Source organism: Anopheles arabiensis, chromosome 3, assembly GCF_016920715.1.
Source record: "Anopheles arabiensis isolate DONGOLA chromosome 3, AaraD3, whole genome shotgun sequence".
In the NCBI taxonomy this organism is placed as follows: Eukaryota; Metazoa; Arthropoda; class Insecta; order Diptera; family Culicidae; genus Anopheles; species Anopheles arabiensis.
The window spans coordinates 30,589,464-30,606,933 of record NC_053518.1 but is presented as its reverse complement, the minus strand read 5'-3'; the positions used below and the strand labels follow the sequence as shown (position 1 = coordinate 30,606,933).

Here is a 17,470-nt window from a genome sequence, read left to right as displayed (position 1 = left end):
GAGCTCGCGAGCCGGTTTGTTTACAAACAACTCCGACTGTCATTTGCTCTCATTACGCGGACGCCAAACCACCAAAGCCCGCGATTTCCAATGGCGGAATTAGACCAGTGGCAAGAGTTTGCGTCGCAAATCGCTAAACCCGACCGTTCGATCCGGTGCAATCCGGATGGCATCGGGTTCGGCCAGTTTGCAATCGTTTGCAGTCTTCCGGGAGCACCGGAAAACGTACAAAAGTTGATCGATTCACCGGTGGCGAAGCTTCACAAGCAGACATCAACAGAGCACGACAGCATCACAAGCACGGAGGACATGGTGAAGATTCTTATCGAACAGTTACCCTGCTTTGGAACGTTGGAACAGTATACTTGGCTGGTGAGAGCGACGGTCGCATTGCACCTGCTCAAGGGAGTGCCGACGAAGGTGTCCTCCCTGGTGCGGAAGTTGAGTGGGGCTGTCGCGGGGCTCGATCTTGCCTGCTTCCGTCATTCTACATTTGTGGTGAGCCTCACACCCGCGATGGTTAAGAGTGCGCTTTTGATAATCAATTTTTGCTGTTTGCAGATACACACGGTGGCTAAAAGCTTGAAGGAAGACATCCCACTGGAAGGTGTTAATCTGCTGCACGCGATCAAAAAGCTTGCCCTTGCAAACTCCCCGCAGCTTTACTACACGGCCCTGGCACTGATTTTTGCCGGGTTCGATGCGATAACACACCCCAACAAACCGATCGCCACGTACCGGGTGTGTGGGGTGAATGAGGCGCTTCAATTGCTCGATACACTCGACGCACCGTGGCTTCAGCGGCAGTGTGCCAGCCTGCAGACCATCTACCAGCTGCTGAAGCTGCTTAGCCTTTACCAGAATATGGTGATAATGCGGCACGCCGGCAAACGACCGCACGAGCTGCAGGAAGAGCACGCAAGCTTTGCGGCACTGCTGTGCGCAACGGACGCGCAGGTGAAAAGCATCCGTCAGTGGCTGGAACAGTTGAGCGTGGTGCTGCAACCGTACGGCATCAGGCAGGATGAGGACCATTTGATTGTGAGTAATCGCCGGTGTCTGGTGTGTGTGTGAGTGTGTCGAAGCAAATGGTTAAAATGATTTTGTCCCCTCTACTTTAGATAGCAGATTTGATACACGTCGATATACTTCCGTTGTTCGACGATTGGGATCAACACGAGGAGATGATGTGAGGCGGGCGCGCCCCTTGAAGCATGTGCCATTTGATGGTTTATTTTTCATTGCATTCCTTGATTCTCACAATGTGCTTTACAATTAGCATTTTCTACAAAAATAAAATATAAACAAATGTTTCGCAACTTGTTGTAGCTAATAGTTTGCTCACGCACGCAAGGGTGTGCGGGACCGTGCGTGATAATATCTTATCGTAGTTAGTGTTCCATAAAAGTAAAGACTCTTTTTGATAAGACCTCTTCGTGGGTGTTAGATTTTTGACGCACATGATTAGTTAAAAGGGCCCAAAATGGTGGGTGAGCGTCTCTCCCTTTGCTTGAATACTGCTGAATGATAATTTTGCGATCCATTTCTGGGAAATGTGACGCTTTGTCTAAGTGGGAAGGTAAACACTGATACGTTTTTATTGGAAAAGTTGTCAGGATTAAGGGCGGTTTAATATGCTTGACCGGTTGGAAACAATGTGGCGAAGGTTCCCTAGAACGTTCCCGTTTACGCCGCGAGGTCTATGCTCGGATTAGGATAGGAGTTTGTGTTTGGAAATCTGTGAAATGATAACAAATTGCGCATTGCTTTTGGGTGTTGCAAACGTAACATAAGTACACATTTAAATTTTTTTTAATTTCTGAGGGTAAGTTTAAATGAATTAATGCGGCCTGAGGACATTAGAGCTTTGGAAATAAACGTTAGGTTTGAAAGTAAAACATAAAATTCAACCTTCTTCAAACATGCAGCAAGCTCAGTGTGCAACACGCGAAGACGATGGGAGAGTGGAGCTGGAGAGCAATCAATCGTTTCAACGAGTCAATTTGGTGAGCATATTTGTCGGTGAAACTGCACCAGAGAGAGCTGAACTCTGAAGCACTGTGGGACAATTTCTTGATATAAAACAGATTTAATTTTTTGTTTAAATACAATTCTAGGCTACAATTAAACAGTGAAGTCAATTAAGATGAGCAGTTGTTAAAGCTTGTTTCTATGGCAAGCACAGTAGTGGTGGGAGCTCGGAATCGATTCCGTGTTCGGAATCAATTCCGGAGCCGATTCCGATTACAGAATCGTTTTCGGAGTCGATTTCAGAGCCGATTCAGGAGTTGACTCCGAAGCTGATTCCGCGTTCAGAATCAGCTCCGCGATCAGAATTGGGAATGACCTGAAAATCGCAATTTGAACCAATAACGGAATCAGGATTGACTCCAGAAATGGAATTTGCTCCGAATGAAAAATCAGTTCTTGATTTGAAATACAGGGTTTTCCAGGAGTTCTCATAGCTGTGGGACACTTTATTGACTCCTTCTTACGTGAAATGAACTTAATGTAATGGGTATTCGACTCTATAGCATCCTTGTTGGACAAATCCAATAGGAATTTCCAACGAGCCTGTCCAAAAAGCAGTGGCGGATCTACCGGTAGGCGGACTAGGCGGCCGCCTGGGGCCCCGCCGATTTAGGGGCCCCGTAGATCGCCATTCTATAGTATGCCGTAAGGACAGAGTACTAGCGACAAGGGCCCCTGGAAGGATGGCCGTTGGGGCCCCAATGCTGGCGAATCTTTTGAGAGTCAAGGAAGTGTCCCACAACTATGAGAACACCTGGAAAACCCTGTAAGAAGTTTCAGAAGCGAAATCAGTCCGGTAATATTCATGAGAATGGATTGTTTACATGTAAATTTTCATTCTTTGCGGCTATCAATACAAAGGACCCAAACGCCTACTTCTATGGAGATGGCGAAACCGACTCCGTTTCAAAGCCGATTCTGCTTACGGAGTCAATTCCGATTCCAGAGCCGATTCCGATTCCGGAGCCGATTTCGGACCCAACTTCGGAGCTGAATCAGGGCTCGATACCGGTACCGATTCCGGAGCCGATTACAGACCTACTATCCGGAATCGATTCTAGAAAACTTCGGAGCTAGCCGGAATCGATTCCGACAAAAACATAATTTTCCCATTACTAAACCAAAAGAGATCAATTACAAGAATATTGCAAAGCTGGAAGACGTTTGGGGTCAAAGGTCAACAACTTTAAATGAAAAAAATACGTTGGTAAGTAATTGTCCATATTATTTTTTTTTCGAAATTGTAATTAGTAAACTATTTATAAAATTAATTTTCTTTTTAAAAAATTCTACTTTTTCTTCCATAGTGCTACGAGACACGCTCTCGCTCTCACCAAACTGTTTGGCTCTCACCGCAACCGAAACGGAGGGTGCTGTTAACGACTCGCGGCATCTCCGTGGCCATTGTGTGTTGCCAACTTCCGTCCGGTACGGTCGTGATCGTCATCTGCTCTTGTGCGTGCCCGGCGTGCGTGCGTGCGTGTGTGTGCGTGTGTACGCACTGTTTGTGGCGTGGTCGATCGTACGCCGCCATTCGCTGTGTAAAGGGGAAGATGCAACTGTGCCGGGGCGGAACGTCGATCGACACCCGTCCGCCCGCGCCCGTTCAGTGAAGTAAAGCTGCAAGCGGCTGGCACAACTGATCGGTGCAAAAAGTGTGTCTGTGTTCGTCGTGTGTGAGTGGAACACAACCAGTGTTCTGCACCGGATTACGACGACGACGGCGGCGTAAGTCTGTGTGTGTATTTATTGTTTCTGTTTTGTTCCGCACCGCTCTCTGCAAGGGAAGAAGCCCCACCGAGTACCGGCGGCCGACCGTGCAAATGTCAGTGTACTTTTGATTTCGTTGGTGGCCGAGGGTGCTGGTGTGGGCCTGCTCCTTCTGGAGCAAGATTGTATTACTAGAAGCGTTTGTTTGTGTGTATGTGTGTGGGTGCGCTTGTTACCATCTTAGTAGGCGAGCGATAGTAGTGTAGCGCGCCCTGTGTTACCTTGAGTTTTGGGGTGTCGCGCCGCCGTTTTTCACCGGATCGAAGTGTGCACCGTTGTGTTGTTTTATTTGGATGTTTTCACGTCGGTTAGCGAGCGCTGTTGCGGTTTGCCGATGTTGGCACGTGGAATTGTGTCCCCGGCGGTAGTGAAGCACTGTTCGACGGTAAATGGCATCGATCGATCGTTTGATCAACACGGTGAACGGTGGAGCAGTGTCGGTAGAGTAGTGCCACGGAGTAGACCGATTTTAATTTGACAGGTAAGTTACAGGGGCGTGTGCAACAACATGCAACAATAGTAGCAATCGAACAGAATAACGAACGTGTGAATCATTCTTAGTAGTACGGCGTAGTAGAGCGCTTCATCCGAACCTGGACTCCTGGGGCAGGTTATTTTCATCCGACGTGACAAATTTTTATGATTATAAAATCCGCTCACACGCGCGCTTAGGTATGACTCAATACAGCCCAGCCAGCTAGATGTCCGTTTAATGCACACAGGTGACCCTCCACACGCACACAGCTGCGTTTGTGATCGTTTTATGTTGCATTTCTGTCGCGCACAAATGTGCACACCGTCCCTTGCACATTGGATTATTTTGCCGGGTTGGGTGCATTTTTAGAATTGTTTTGGCGTGACACCACCAGCCACCTATGTGTGTGGCTGTGGCTTTTACCGGCTGATAGTATTGTGACTGGATTTGTGTGTGCATGTCTGGATTAGAGCGAAAGTGTTGCGAGTGTGACTAATGTGTTTGTATGTTGTTTGCAGCAATTGTGTTATTAATTGCATTTGGTTTGAAATTGCTTTTAAATCTTGATGGATTATTTAATGATTTTAAAAGTATTCTAAAGAAATTAAGTGGATTGTAATAATTTTCCTTTTTTTGCGATATCTCACTGAATAATCCACTAAACAAATCTTTGGACTGGACTTGGCTTTATCATATAGTAAGCGGTCAAGCTAATAAGAAGATCCTCAAATGTCTTGGATTCAGAGACCTGGATCCTACAGGTGATCTGATTAGAATCAAACGCTATTGGACTGATTCTATGGTAGAGTCACTCGATCAAATCACTCGATTAAAATAACATGCCCCATCAGCGAATCAAATATTCGAATGAACCGGGTCCTGTTTGTGGGAGAATGCAATAAGCAGAGGTTTCTAATAAGAGAAAAGAACGTTTATTAAAGATTGTAAAGTATAATCTAAAATAAAATGGATCTCTCACTCTCTCTCGCACGATAACGTTTTATTTAGAACAAAAATACGGCCACCTTTACACCTTTACAACAATGCCCGTTTTTGGTATTATTTAGAGGTATATCTGTCCTGTTGATGGATCTTTCCTGTTGATGGATGGTCGGGTAACTCCTTCTTCACTCCTTCTGACTGGGAAAAGCCAGATATTATTGCCTAAAGAGAAGATATATTCCCATCAGGGAACGGGAATTGAACTAAGATCCCAAGTTCAGATTACAATGTCCGGTGCCTATACCTAATACACCACCCGGCCACCCTCTGGCGGAGTTTTATTTCATAGCTCCCAGTCAATCTGACACGATCAATCTGGGATTTTATCCATTCCAAGACAGACGATCGATTAAAAGAAATATAAAAAATAAGTTAAATTAAAAAGAAACTCAAAATATTGAAAAAAATGAATATAAGATATTTAGTTAGTTACATAAAAAGGCAGAAAAATAGTCTACTGAAGATGGAAGAACTCTTTATGCAATTCCCGTTGCAGTACATAACGAAGAAGTATCTCTTAAATGTAAACTTATTTTAAGTACAGGTGTCCCCCGAGATACGACTGTATTTGGGACCGAAAAAATGTCCCAATGCAAGGCGTAAGTCGAAATAGTCGTATGCCAAATATCTGTGAATATAAAGTTTATAGCCGAAAGTGAAGAGTCGGAATCTATGAAATCGTGTATTTTATTTAAATTAATGAACGATAATATATTAATTTTCCTCCAAAAGCTATATAGATATTCAAAACCGGAGCGATGTGGAATCTGTGGAAATGTGTTTGTAATAATTATCAGCACAGAAATTCAAAAATATTACCAATTTCGTCTCAATGACAACTTTTGTCTGTCAAAATCAAAATCGTCGTATCTGCGAATCGTCGTAACTCGATGGGGGGTCGTAACTCGGGGGACGCCTGTACATAAATTCACCTATTTTTTTAAATACACCCTTGGAATCGCTCCCCGAGCTCACATCGCTGCCAGAGCCGTTGTTGTGACCTACTTTTGTACAAACACTCCCTCTCCTCAATTGCATAGTCTAGTACACACCTTGCTGCTGCTACGCACCCTTTCGTCCAATGTCACTCATCAGCGAAAGTGTTCTGCTATCATCAAGACACACTGCTCGCTGCCCTGCACATTCTCAAGTGTTGGCTGAGGATCGTCATGAATGATTGTACAGCCAATAACTCCGCCAAGAAGCAATGACAACAGCAGCTTTGCGCAAGTGTGATGGTAGGGTAGCACACTTCCCAGCATACTGCGATAAATACTATAGAATTATTACAAGCAAGAGATTAAGAATTTCGAAAAAAGGGCAATGACCTACTAATGCTGCAATCATTTGGTCGCGAAAGGGGATTATTTATCCCCTGTAACCCTTCTTTATGCGTTTTATTTCGAAATATTCAAAAGATCGCCTCGTATAGGGATCGGTTTCTACGAGCACACAACGATTGTTGTTTGGATTAGTTTGGAATTTAGTAAACAAAAGCCAGTTTCAAATGCGCCCGTGAGCTGGTGTAGCAGCGCTACCGTGTTGAAAACGTTTTCGTAGCGATATTATTGTGCGATTATTATTAGTAGAAATAAAGCTGCTTTACGACTGCGTTGGCTTATCGACTGCGTGCTTTGTAAATGGCAACCTTTATAGCGAATCTGTTATCAAAATTCATCTTTCTCGGAAAAGGATTCATTTGTGCGTGCGATTAGATAGATTTCGAACGTTGGACGTTGGTTCCAACAGTTTTATCAACGGTTGTTGTCTTATTGTACTTAAACGGTCAAAATGACGCAATTGTTTTACTACGCTAATACTTCTCCTATCGGTTGTTCGCCACGCGTGTGTCGGGAGATATACACACACCAAGTGAAGCAACGGCGTGCCGACGATCAAGATCGCTGCTCCGGAGGGGGAATCGGTGGGTGAATCAAAACCTTGATACCGTGAAGGTCGTTCCGTTAGAATACACCCCGTCGAACTGTTCGCTGTTGTTGTTAGCTGCTGCGTTCTCGTTGCGTTAGAAGGGCAAGTGAAATATTTATGCCATCTTGAGCGGTGAGTAAAGCCGGATTTAGTCGGACAACGTTTGTTTGGAGTGAAGGGGTCGGGTTTGGAATTTGTATCAAGTTCAGGGAAGTTTGCCGAGGTGAATAGTTGTAGCTTGAAGCAAACATAAAACGGTCTTGAGCTTAAAACGTCTTGAAATTCGTAGAAAATGGAAGATGCTTCCAATTCCAAGAAGTATTAGTGGGTTTGAGGTACGTTGGACTTTGTCTTTGCCAGTCCATCCAAACGTTATCAAACACGGAACCAAAAACTGTGAGGCCTATCAATGATAGTGATGATAAAGCAAATCCAAGGCTCAGAAATACCTCCCCTTGCGTTTGGATTAGGGGTATTTACTATCTTCTACCCGAATCAGTCACCACCGAAAGTGGCCGTACTTGACCGCAAATCTTACCCTTTCCCGCAAGAGGTCTTCCTTGAGGGTTTGTTTTGGGGCGATCAAAAAACTGCCCAAAACTAGACAACCGGTTGCACTTGGATCACTCCCAGGCGGAGAATGCAAGAGATAGTTTGGCAAGGTAGCTTCTCCAGACAACTAGCCGCGGAGTTGGGTTTGGGTCTAGTTGAAGCAGTTGAAGGTTCGCAACCCCGTCCACAACAAACCCAACAGCAACAAGGGCAAGGTCAATTGGACAAACATTGCTTGCGTGTGAGATTGCTACTGTAGGAGAGGGTCTTTCGCTGTCATAATTGAATATTATGGTACCGGTTTCTGAAGGGTGATGTGGGCCTCTGGTGCCACTGCAATGATACTGATTTGTTACCTATTTCTTTGTAATATTTCATGCGTGCTTCAACACACAACGTCTTGCTTGATATGAATGGCGCACATCACATAATGTGCAAGCGTAATGTATTCACGTGTGGAGTTCTTTCCATAAAGATAAACACACACTCTATCGGACAGTGGGGCATACCAGTGTCTGGCACGTTTTTGTAAGTTTCGTTTCGCTTGGCACGATCGTGCTCTCGTCTACCCTGGTCCCTCAGCATCATAAACGCTTTTCGTTGTTCTACTGGTCCGATGACGTCAACCGAGAGACTACTGTGTACTGGCGGGTGAACTAAACAAAGATAGCTTTCAGTACACGAACAATGGAGGTCGTTTAATGATAAAATTATCTGTTGTGTTTTGAGTGAAGTTCCGATCATTAATAGCCATTTTTTTCGGGGGATATCTAACATAATGTTTTATTATTGATTATTTTGAAGCATTAGGTTCTTGTAGTCAGGTCAATCGAACATCAGTTTCCTCATTATCGCTGTTTATAATTACTTTTAATTATTGTTATGGGGGAAAAAACACTGCCATAAACAACATTTGTCGGTTGCTCAATTTTTAGTACAAATTCTAGGTGCCTAGATAGACTACAGGTGGGTCCTTAGCTCAGATTTTGGTAGCCATGATGGATTTCGATTTCTATGGAGATTGGCAGATAGGAAGCTAGGCTTGCTAAGGACTTTGTATGAGTTGCTAAGTAACTTTGGACTCCCTAGCTGTCAAATGAAAATTTGTCACAGTACACTGGACGGTCCGACCTGTAGTAATTGATGTATCTTGCACAAATTCTGAAAAAATAACCCATTTGTTTATCTTTCTTTTTATTTCAGTTTACCACTGCAGAGCAGTGCTTCGTCTACTTCTCCGTTTGCTACGTTGTTAGTGTACGCACAAGCCGATCCGCCGCCCTCTTTAACGGATGCACCACAGGCAGGGCTGGCGGAAACATTGCGCGCACGCCAAACCGTGATGAAAGTTGGGAAAAGTGATACAAACGCGTAACAAAAAAAAAAAGTGCAAAGAAAAACTCTTTAAAGAAGAGCACCCGGGTAAGAGTGGTGAGTGCAGCAGTGGGAGTGGGTGTGAGTGCATTGCAGCAGTTACGGCGCCACTTGCGATAAGTGAAGCGTGGTGAAGGAAGTGAAAATTTGACCCGAAAATATCAGAAAAGTATGTGATTGTAGTGGGAAAAAAATCAAATTTCTATCGGTTCAGTTTTTCCTCCGCACAATGATCATTTTTTGAAGTTTGTGTGTGTGTGTGTGTTTTTTTTTGTTATTTTATTGCAGTAAGCAGCACGTGCAAGAGTGGTTTTGAGTGAAAATTAACAACAAAAAAAGAAAAGAATTATCAAAAAATAAGAGAAAACATAGTTGCCTTAGAAACGGAAGATTTTTTCCAACGTGTACCAGCCAGTCAGTGTGTGTGCGTAGTAGCCCTTGGATGCCAACAAAGCAGCAACCTCAGTATGCCAAATGTTGTTTTTCCCCCGCGGAGCAGTATCGTGCAAACAAAGTAAAAGTGTTTTTTAAGTAGAATTTTTCTTGAAGCCTGTGTTTGTACCAAAGCGGTGGAAAAAGCAGCGTGAAGAGAATTACGTGATAGAATTGTTTGAAAAGAGTTGCGAATTTTTGTCTGTGGGAAGGTGAAACGATCGCCATAACACAAACCGCACGCAGTTCCGGTGCAGTCGTCGGTCGTCCAGCTGCTTCCCGGATGGATCGATCAGCTAGCGGAAGCAGTTAGTAGCGTTGAAGCTTCGGGACACATACCTCAACAACGTTCCAGTTCATCATCATCATCACATGAGCATCACAGTAAAGGTATGAGGTTTACTTCATAATTGTGTTTTCGCCTTCGAAACAGAGCCAAAGATGAAACACACGGTCCCCGTGTGGCGGGTGGCAAATGATTTCCATCAAACCAAGCTCAAAAGACGAGCGAGAGCGCGCACCCGTTTATGTTTATGTAAAGTTTGTGTCGAGAATCTGCCTCGCAAGATATTTTCACCATTAGTTTGAACGCAAATTTATAGCTTCTTTTCATGTGGTGGGAGATGGGTGGGAGAGGGTGAAGACACCACCACCACCTGCACACATGCTGTGGGTCATATTTGCTTCTCCGAGGATCCGGATGGATTATAAATGCGTTATTTACACGCGCCCAGTGACCGGCAATCGGGGTTTGATGATGAGTTCGTTTGAGGTACGAGGGAGTTCTTTTCAAATATCTGGCCGATGTTTATAAATTATTTCGTTGCCTCCCCCCCCCCCTGGGTGGCAGCGCACGAAAGATGATGCGTTTTTGTATTTGCACGAAAAATCAACCTTTTAATGTGTTTACGATCGATTGTTGTCTTTCGGTGGAAGAGCGTCTTTTTTTGAATGATTTAATGCCTTCGTTTGGGGGTATTCTTTGAAGTGTTGGGTTTCGATCGAAATTTGGATGGATAAGAGAAATTAATGACTCATTAATGTTTTAATATTTCTTCTGTGGAAGGCATCATTATTCATAATGCATGTTTTATCATAAAATTTTCGGAAGCAGACCAGCAATTGGATAATGTTCATTTATGAATTACTAGTCAATTGGTCACGCAAACGTCCAATTCCCAACTATATAAATGATTTATTTCTGCTGTATTGTATTTTTAACATCGTAAAGCAGTCAATTGTGCAATTGACCATAATACAAGCATGTTTTACTGCTCATAAATCATCTCCACAAAACTACTACTACTGACGTGTCTGGTCTACTCATGCATTCATTCATAAATAGATTTTCAATCGCTTCAACTAAATCTCTCGAAACCTTCACCCAACCCTCGCATGGTTAGATATTCATTCATCTAACACTAACAGACAGTTTTGAACTGTCAGTACAAGAGGCGGGCGCCCAGTGGCCAATTATTAGTAGTAGCATGATCCCTTCCCCCTTCGAATGCTGCCATGTTGCAACATGTTTTTTTGTGCTGTGGCGTCTCCTGTGCGTTTCGTTGGGGTAAAACTATTTTTAAACGCGTAAAGCAACAGTATAGCTGACCTCATCTACAGGCGGCCGGGTTACTCTACAACCCGCGTGGCACGTGGCTCATCGCGCAACATTCGCCGGTCCCATTGGGAATAATATTTACACCCAACCAAACGGCAAGCGGGCTGGCTGGTAGTAACTTGTGATGAGCTAAAGTGAAACCGGTGTTAACTGTCACTTGCCGATGTCACCGGTGGTCATTTAAACACGGAAAGGTGGGTTTATGTGTGTGTGTGTTGTAATATGGTGAACTGTGTCATAATTTCTTTGATGAGTGATTTTTGACATTTTTGAAATTTTCCTTTCATTGCAATTGCCTTTCGACAGGAAGTTACGGTTTTTTGAAATCATAATTTGCTTGCTCAGAAAATTGCTGTGATAGCTTAATTGAAGGAGGCGATGCAATGCTAGATTCAAATGATACGTTAAATCTTGGGAAGGAAATTCAAATTTTATACCAGAACAAGAGAATTAAATAGCATTAAATGGAAGATTAAAGCATTTAATAGTCTGAAAGAAACGACAATATAAATAAAAGACGGTATCTAGTCAAATTCTTATTAAATTGCGTCAAAAAATGAAGATTTAAATTTTTGGTGAAAAACAAACCACAGACTTCAGAATTCCCTTTTAAGGACAGTAATTTTATTAGCTACATATGATTAATAGATTTTTCAACTGTTATTTCATTATTGATACGTTGTGTACTACCTTTTATTTACACTTTCAAGAGTATTTTGGTAAAAAAGTATCCTATTGATATCATGTTTTCCTAATTTTTATTTACGTTTTAAGTTTAACACTCGTTTATTTCCTTTTTTCCACAACGAAATATTTAGTTAATATTGATGATTTAATATCTAATTTGAATTGAGCATTTCATCGTCTTCTGCCTTATTTTTTGCATAATTAAGTATAATAATAACCAATAAACACCACAATTGCAGCAAATACATGGCAAATTTAAATTAAGTTTATTTAACTGTATTGCAAATCGAAATCAAGGAAAAGCTGGTAACAATGTTCTCAAGTATACAGGCATCCCCCGTGTTACGACCCCCTCGATTACGGCGATTCACAGAAACGACGATTTTGATTCTGACAAGTAAAAGTTGTCATTGAGCAGAAATTGATGTATTTTTCCATTATTTTTTTTTCTGATAACCGTTACATAATAATTTACAAAGATTCCCCAACTACCCGATCTTCAATATCCATATCGCGTAAACGACTTTTGGAGTAAAATTAATACATTTTTATAATAAATACGATATCATTGATTTTGATTCTTCAACTTCGGTTGTACACTTTATATTGACAAATATTCGACTTACGACTTTTTCGACTTATGCCTTGCTTTGGGGATTTTTTTTTCAGACCCAAATGTAGTCGTATCACGGGGGACACCTGTAGTTTATTTGTAATGCTCTGAGAAGAAATAACATCATTTTGGTTAGAAAAGCTGACGACGGAAAACGTTGTTTTCTTTACATTGATTACAAACTATGAACCATAGACAAATCTTATCGTTATAACGAAATGAAACTAAAAGGCAATAAAATTGCATCTTGTTGTCACAAGCTTGTACGCAATAAAACCTAAAACAAATTAAATTTAATTACATCATAAAACCGTGTAAACGACGTATTGAGTGTACAGCCCATTTTTTTCTGCGCTCTTTTATCCACTGGCAATTTTCTCTTTAAATGTTCATTTTCGTGTTCCATAAGGCCGTGTGCGGCGGCGGCGCGGCGGTACCTTTCGATGGATGTGTGTTTTAAGGTTTCTTCACTGGCGGTGTGTGGCACACTGCCGGTGACCGAGACACCGAGTATCACCACCCTGCGCGCATTAGCCTTGCACAGCTGATACAAAAACCGTGGATGAGGACGGGGAGGATTGCACCCTCTCCTACCCATTGCCATGCGATGCACAAACCGGATGACATTGCAGCCCTTTGGTGGATTGTCTCGCGACATAGAACACGATCGTCATCATACATGCAACTGTGCGAATGTGTGTGTGTCATTGGAAGTAAAAAAAAAGTACGTCGTCTTCCATTGGAGTTCCGTTTTTTGGTTTTGTCGCTTTAACTAACCCACCTACCTCTGGTTAAGGTGCAGTGGGTATCGAATTCATTTGCCTGAGCGCCATGGTGAGGGGCCTTGTGCCATGTGAAGGTTGTCTTCTTCGCCTCCTTCCAGGTCTTAGGGTGGGTCAGAAATTTTAAGGGTTTTTTTGTTGTTTTGTTTTCAATTCCATTCAGTTTTTTGTTGTTGTTTTAGAGTCACCAGACGGCTGCAGGCAGGACAGCAGAAGAAGTGGTGAAGGTGGTTCAATCGATAATCAGAGAAGTTGCCGGTTGTTTGCCAAAAAAGAAAGACCAACTTTTATTGGGTGTGAAACGAAGGTTCGGAAGAAGGCTATGAATGTGCAATCGTTTCAATTTCATTCGTTTTTATACTCTTAGTTTTAGTGAGGAGATTTTGTTTTAGTTTTTGGGAGCAAGGATACAAACCAACTACCCTGTCTGAAGGTTACGTTATTCCCTTGCGCGTTCGTTGTGAATACATCAAGATAATCAATTCACGGTACACTTCGACGCAATGGTTAAAGCATTTGCTGACACGAGGGACGATGTAATTGAAGCACTCCAATAAATGAGGTTATTTGTACGAGATGTTGTATGATTTATTATGCCAAGTATCCGGACATCGGAACGGCTTAATCTGTGTGGTACAGTTAATCTTCCCGCGCGAACGTCTTAAGTGCATCTTGGCGCTTCGCAGCAGTCTACACCGAGTACCAAAGTTCTCACAGCAGCACTGCAGTGCTTATCAGTGAAATGGGACCTTAAAGGCGAAGAAAGTCAAACAGAATGACACGTCCGACAGCAACAGCGACCGGCGTGTGTCCGCTTCGCTTCCGAATTTATAATTCATTCCAACCTCTCTGCGGGACAAAGACCGGCAACTGGCGCGACTACGCGAAATCATGTCATGTCTCTGCGATTGCACTGCATTTATAAATCATGTTTAAAACCATTCCCCTCGACGAGCAGGGAAGTTTCTAACGTGTTGCCCTCTCTTACTTTGTACAGTGAATCGATAGTATTGATTTTGCTGGAGTATGTGGGACCATTTGGGTTGAACTGTTGGAGTTGCATATTGTAACACACTTTGGCACAAAGATTACATGATGCTTTGATTCTTCGTCTAGGACGAACTGTAGTTGTTTGAGAAAAGGAAGACTTCTTTCTTCATGAATCGTTTGCTTGCAGAGTCTGTGACTCAATGCCCTTCCCCAATGTCCGGCGTGGCCAGTAAACCAGCCCGTCCACGCGTCAGCGCGATAACCTTTCGAGCCGTGACTGTAACAGCCAAGCTGTGAAATGGCATTCAACTCCAATCCTCTCTTGATTCCCCAGCGCCCAGAGACACAGCGTTGGACTTTCTTCACATTGCCAAAATATTTGAAATAAATGTTGCTCTGTGTGCGTGCGAGTGTGTGTCTCGAGTGTCCAGAACGCGATCGATTTGCATAAACCTGCGTAGGAATTCATTTTTCATTGGTTACGTGAACTGTTTTTTTCGCTTTCCGAGTTGTTCAACGGGCGCAGATTTATGCTGGCTTTGCGGTGTTGCTGCCACTGCTGCTCCCCGTGTTCGCCGGCAATGATGATGTCATCCAGCTGATTAGCGAGTGTTCTTTGACTGTGGACGCGTTTTTTTTTGTTGTATATACCACTGGCCGTGGGTTTAGTTTGTAATATTTGCACGAGTGTGTCGTTTTTAGCCATTGTAAGGAGGTTCGTGGCGCTGGAAGGGAAAGGAAAAAGTGGGTAAAACTGGGTGTGGTGTGAATAGAGAGTGAGGGTTTTACAGGTTTAGTGAACACATTTGTATTATTGTATATTTAATTTAATGATACATTTGTAAACATATTTCCAGGAAATGTCTCTGGAATTACATGTCTTCTTCGTGAGTAAGGGTTTGGGACAAGGTCTGGTTGAGAAATTCCAATCAGTGAACAGTAACTAGCAAATACACAACATTCGATGAGGTGAAGAGGCTTATTGATACATTATTATGATTATTATTGTCTATTTACTATTGATTGTTAGCAAAGCCTTCAATGTGAATGCGGAGTGTGTAACTCAACTCGTTGCTAACTTCTTATCTAAAACATACACCTTTAATTACTTACAAGGTTACAGTTGAGGCCAAGTTCAACAATGATGTACATAGATTCATTCGAGTGTATTATTGTTGTTGGTGAGTCATTCGATCTAAATTCTATTGACCTAAATTCAAAAGTAAATGTTGCATTGTAAATATTGAAAACTATCGAAATGGTATAGAGTTGAAGTTCACACAAAGAGTTCGATTGATCAGTTTTCCATAACTTGAAGGAATGAAGTAGCTAAAATTTTAAAGAATAATTCGTGAGGGTTGAGACAATCGATTAGAGAGTATGAAACTGTTTTTAGTGTGATTGGCGGTACTTGAAAGTTGTGAAGACTGAGAGTTTTGTGTCTAATGTTCACAAGGTCACAGATATTCCTCTCCTTGAGTTAATTTGTACTGATGCAAAACACTTAAAATAGCTATAATAGCTGTTTGTCTTTGTGAATAAAAATAAAAATATATGTTATTGTTCCAGTAACGATCTTCCTCATTAGCTAGTTCTCAACTTCGGAAAATCTCAGTAAAGTGACTTCAATTTCTTCAATTGTACCATTTGCTGGAAAAGATTGCCGATCCCTTATTTTAGAGCGATCGGTTCGCACACATGATCGTCATCATTTTTTTATAGTTCCTTCCCATGTTTTTTACATCGCTAAAAGATGAGTTGTTTGACCATGATGTCATAGATTAGCTCTCTTGGGGCCTGCACATTGCTTCAGCACAGCGCTGTGATACCCCGTGCTGTGCTGTTTGCCGTTTCTATTTCCGAATCCATCTGCTTCCTGATGTGTAAAATGCAGCGAAAATGTCCCGCGGGTGGGCGTTTTTACTGTCCAATAGTAAAAATAATAATAATAATGTAAATAATAACACTACAACCGAACATGTTCTTCCATCGTCCATCGGCTCATCTCACACCGCCTGTTTGGGCTATCAGTTTGAGGTTCACATTGTGCACGTTTTTTTCTTTCAAACCCCGATTTTGCAATCGTTTGCAATTTGCTAATAGAACGGTTTTGGGCGCGCTTGTTCATGATCGTTTTGTACACAACATTTCGCAACCATGCGACAAATGTAAACAGGGTTGTGTTGGCGAAATCATCACGCAAATGGCGTTTTCGGCAGATTTTTGGGGAATTGTGCAGGGATGACCAACCCGAGCTGCCCTGATGTCCTCGCAACACTGACCAATCCTTTTTTAATTCGCCTGATGCGATACGGAATCACGCTGAGAACACGCAAATGATAGAGGTGATCGTGTTGCGTGTGTATAGTTTCAGTTTCGGGGCTATGTAGAACTTCAACTTGCATGATAACTTCACTTGCGAAACACGAGATACAGTGTGTTGTTGGCATTGGTAGTGAAGCCGATAACGTCCACCACTGTTAGCGGAAGGAGATGGGTGGTAGATCGCAACGACTCGTCGCGAAAGCTGGTTAGGGGTTAGCTAATTAACCTAGCTGTGCATTAAAAGATACCTCGGAGATTGGATCTGAGGAAGCAGAAGAAGCAAAAAACCCCAGGTACAAACTTGGGCGGAAATTAGCGATTGGTAGGGAGGCACTTTTCTGTCGTGGTCTGGCCGGGGCTAGTGGTTCTCATTTCGCTCCTAATTACGCTAATGATATGCATGCATGCCGATAGTTCATCAGCCATATGCCGGTCGCGTGCATGGAACGACGGCAACCCTGTCCAGTGTGTCTGTGTCTCTCTGTCTCTTTCAGGGTTAATCCGTCATCCGTCAAAGCAGGTATTGAGGTAGCATCACCACCAACAACGTGTCATGTTTGCGTGATGTGTTCTGACTAGCCGGGGTGCTGGGTGGCATTGATATGGGAGATCGTTCTGTTTTAGCTGATAGCCTCCCCGTGAGCTTAGTGAAATAGCCATGAGAAGCATGGGAAATGGGAGTTTTAGAAGTTGATGCTTACGTCACGATACGTCACAGTAATCTTAATCTGCCCGTGCAATATTGCTAATTAATGTGCTTCGAAGTTGGAGCTTTTCAGTTTTCATCTTCATAAGATATTTAGTTGTAGCACACGACTTTCTAACACCTTTTTTTTTGCTATCTTCGCAAGGATAGTGTAACAAGCAATTTAATTGGATCTGGTATAGCG

The 17,470-nt window shown here is 42.7% G+C and overlaps 2 protein-coding genes across 19 annotated transcripts in view; both read left to right on the top strand.

Annotated features, from left to right (window-relative positions):
• Positions 1–56: 56 nt before the first annotated feature.
• LOC120901571 lies at positions 57–1,319 on the top strand. The gene is made up of 3 exons (XM_040309612.1): positions 57–498; positions 562–1,041; positions 1,122–1,319. Exons 1-3 carry the CDS (start codon positions 91–93, stop codon positions 1,191–1,193), a joined length of 960 nt encoding a protein of 319 aa, XP_040165546.1. The 5' UTR covers positions 57–90; the 3' UTR covers positions 1,194–1,319.
• A 2,110-nt stretch (positions 1,320–3,429) lies between these two features.
• LOC120904937 (piezo-type mechanosensitive ion channel component) overlaps positions 3,430–17,470 on the top strand; it is a 39,159-nt gene continuing 25,118 nt past the window's right edge. For 11 of the 18 annotated variants that reach the window (XM_040315454.1, XM_040315462.1, XM_040315461.1 and 8 more), the window contains exons 1-3: positions 3,430–4,282; positions 8,963–9,302; positions 9,422–9,955. The gene's annotated coding sequence lies outside the window, so the exon portion shown is untranslated. Of the gene's footprint in view, positions 4,283–8,962; positions 9,303–9,403; positions 9,956–17,470 lie in introns of those variants that run through there. The other 7 variants (XM_040315467.1, XM_040315466.1, XM_040315465.1 and 4 more) reach the window with 5 other exon arrangements.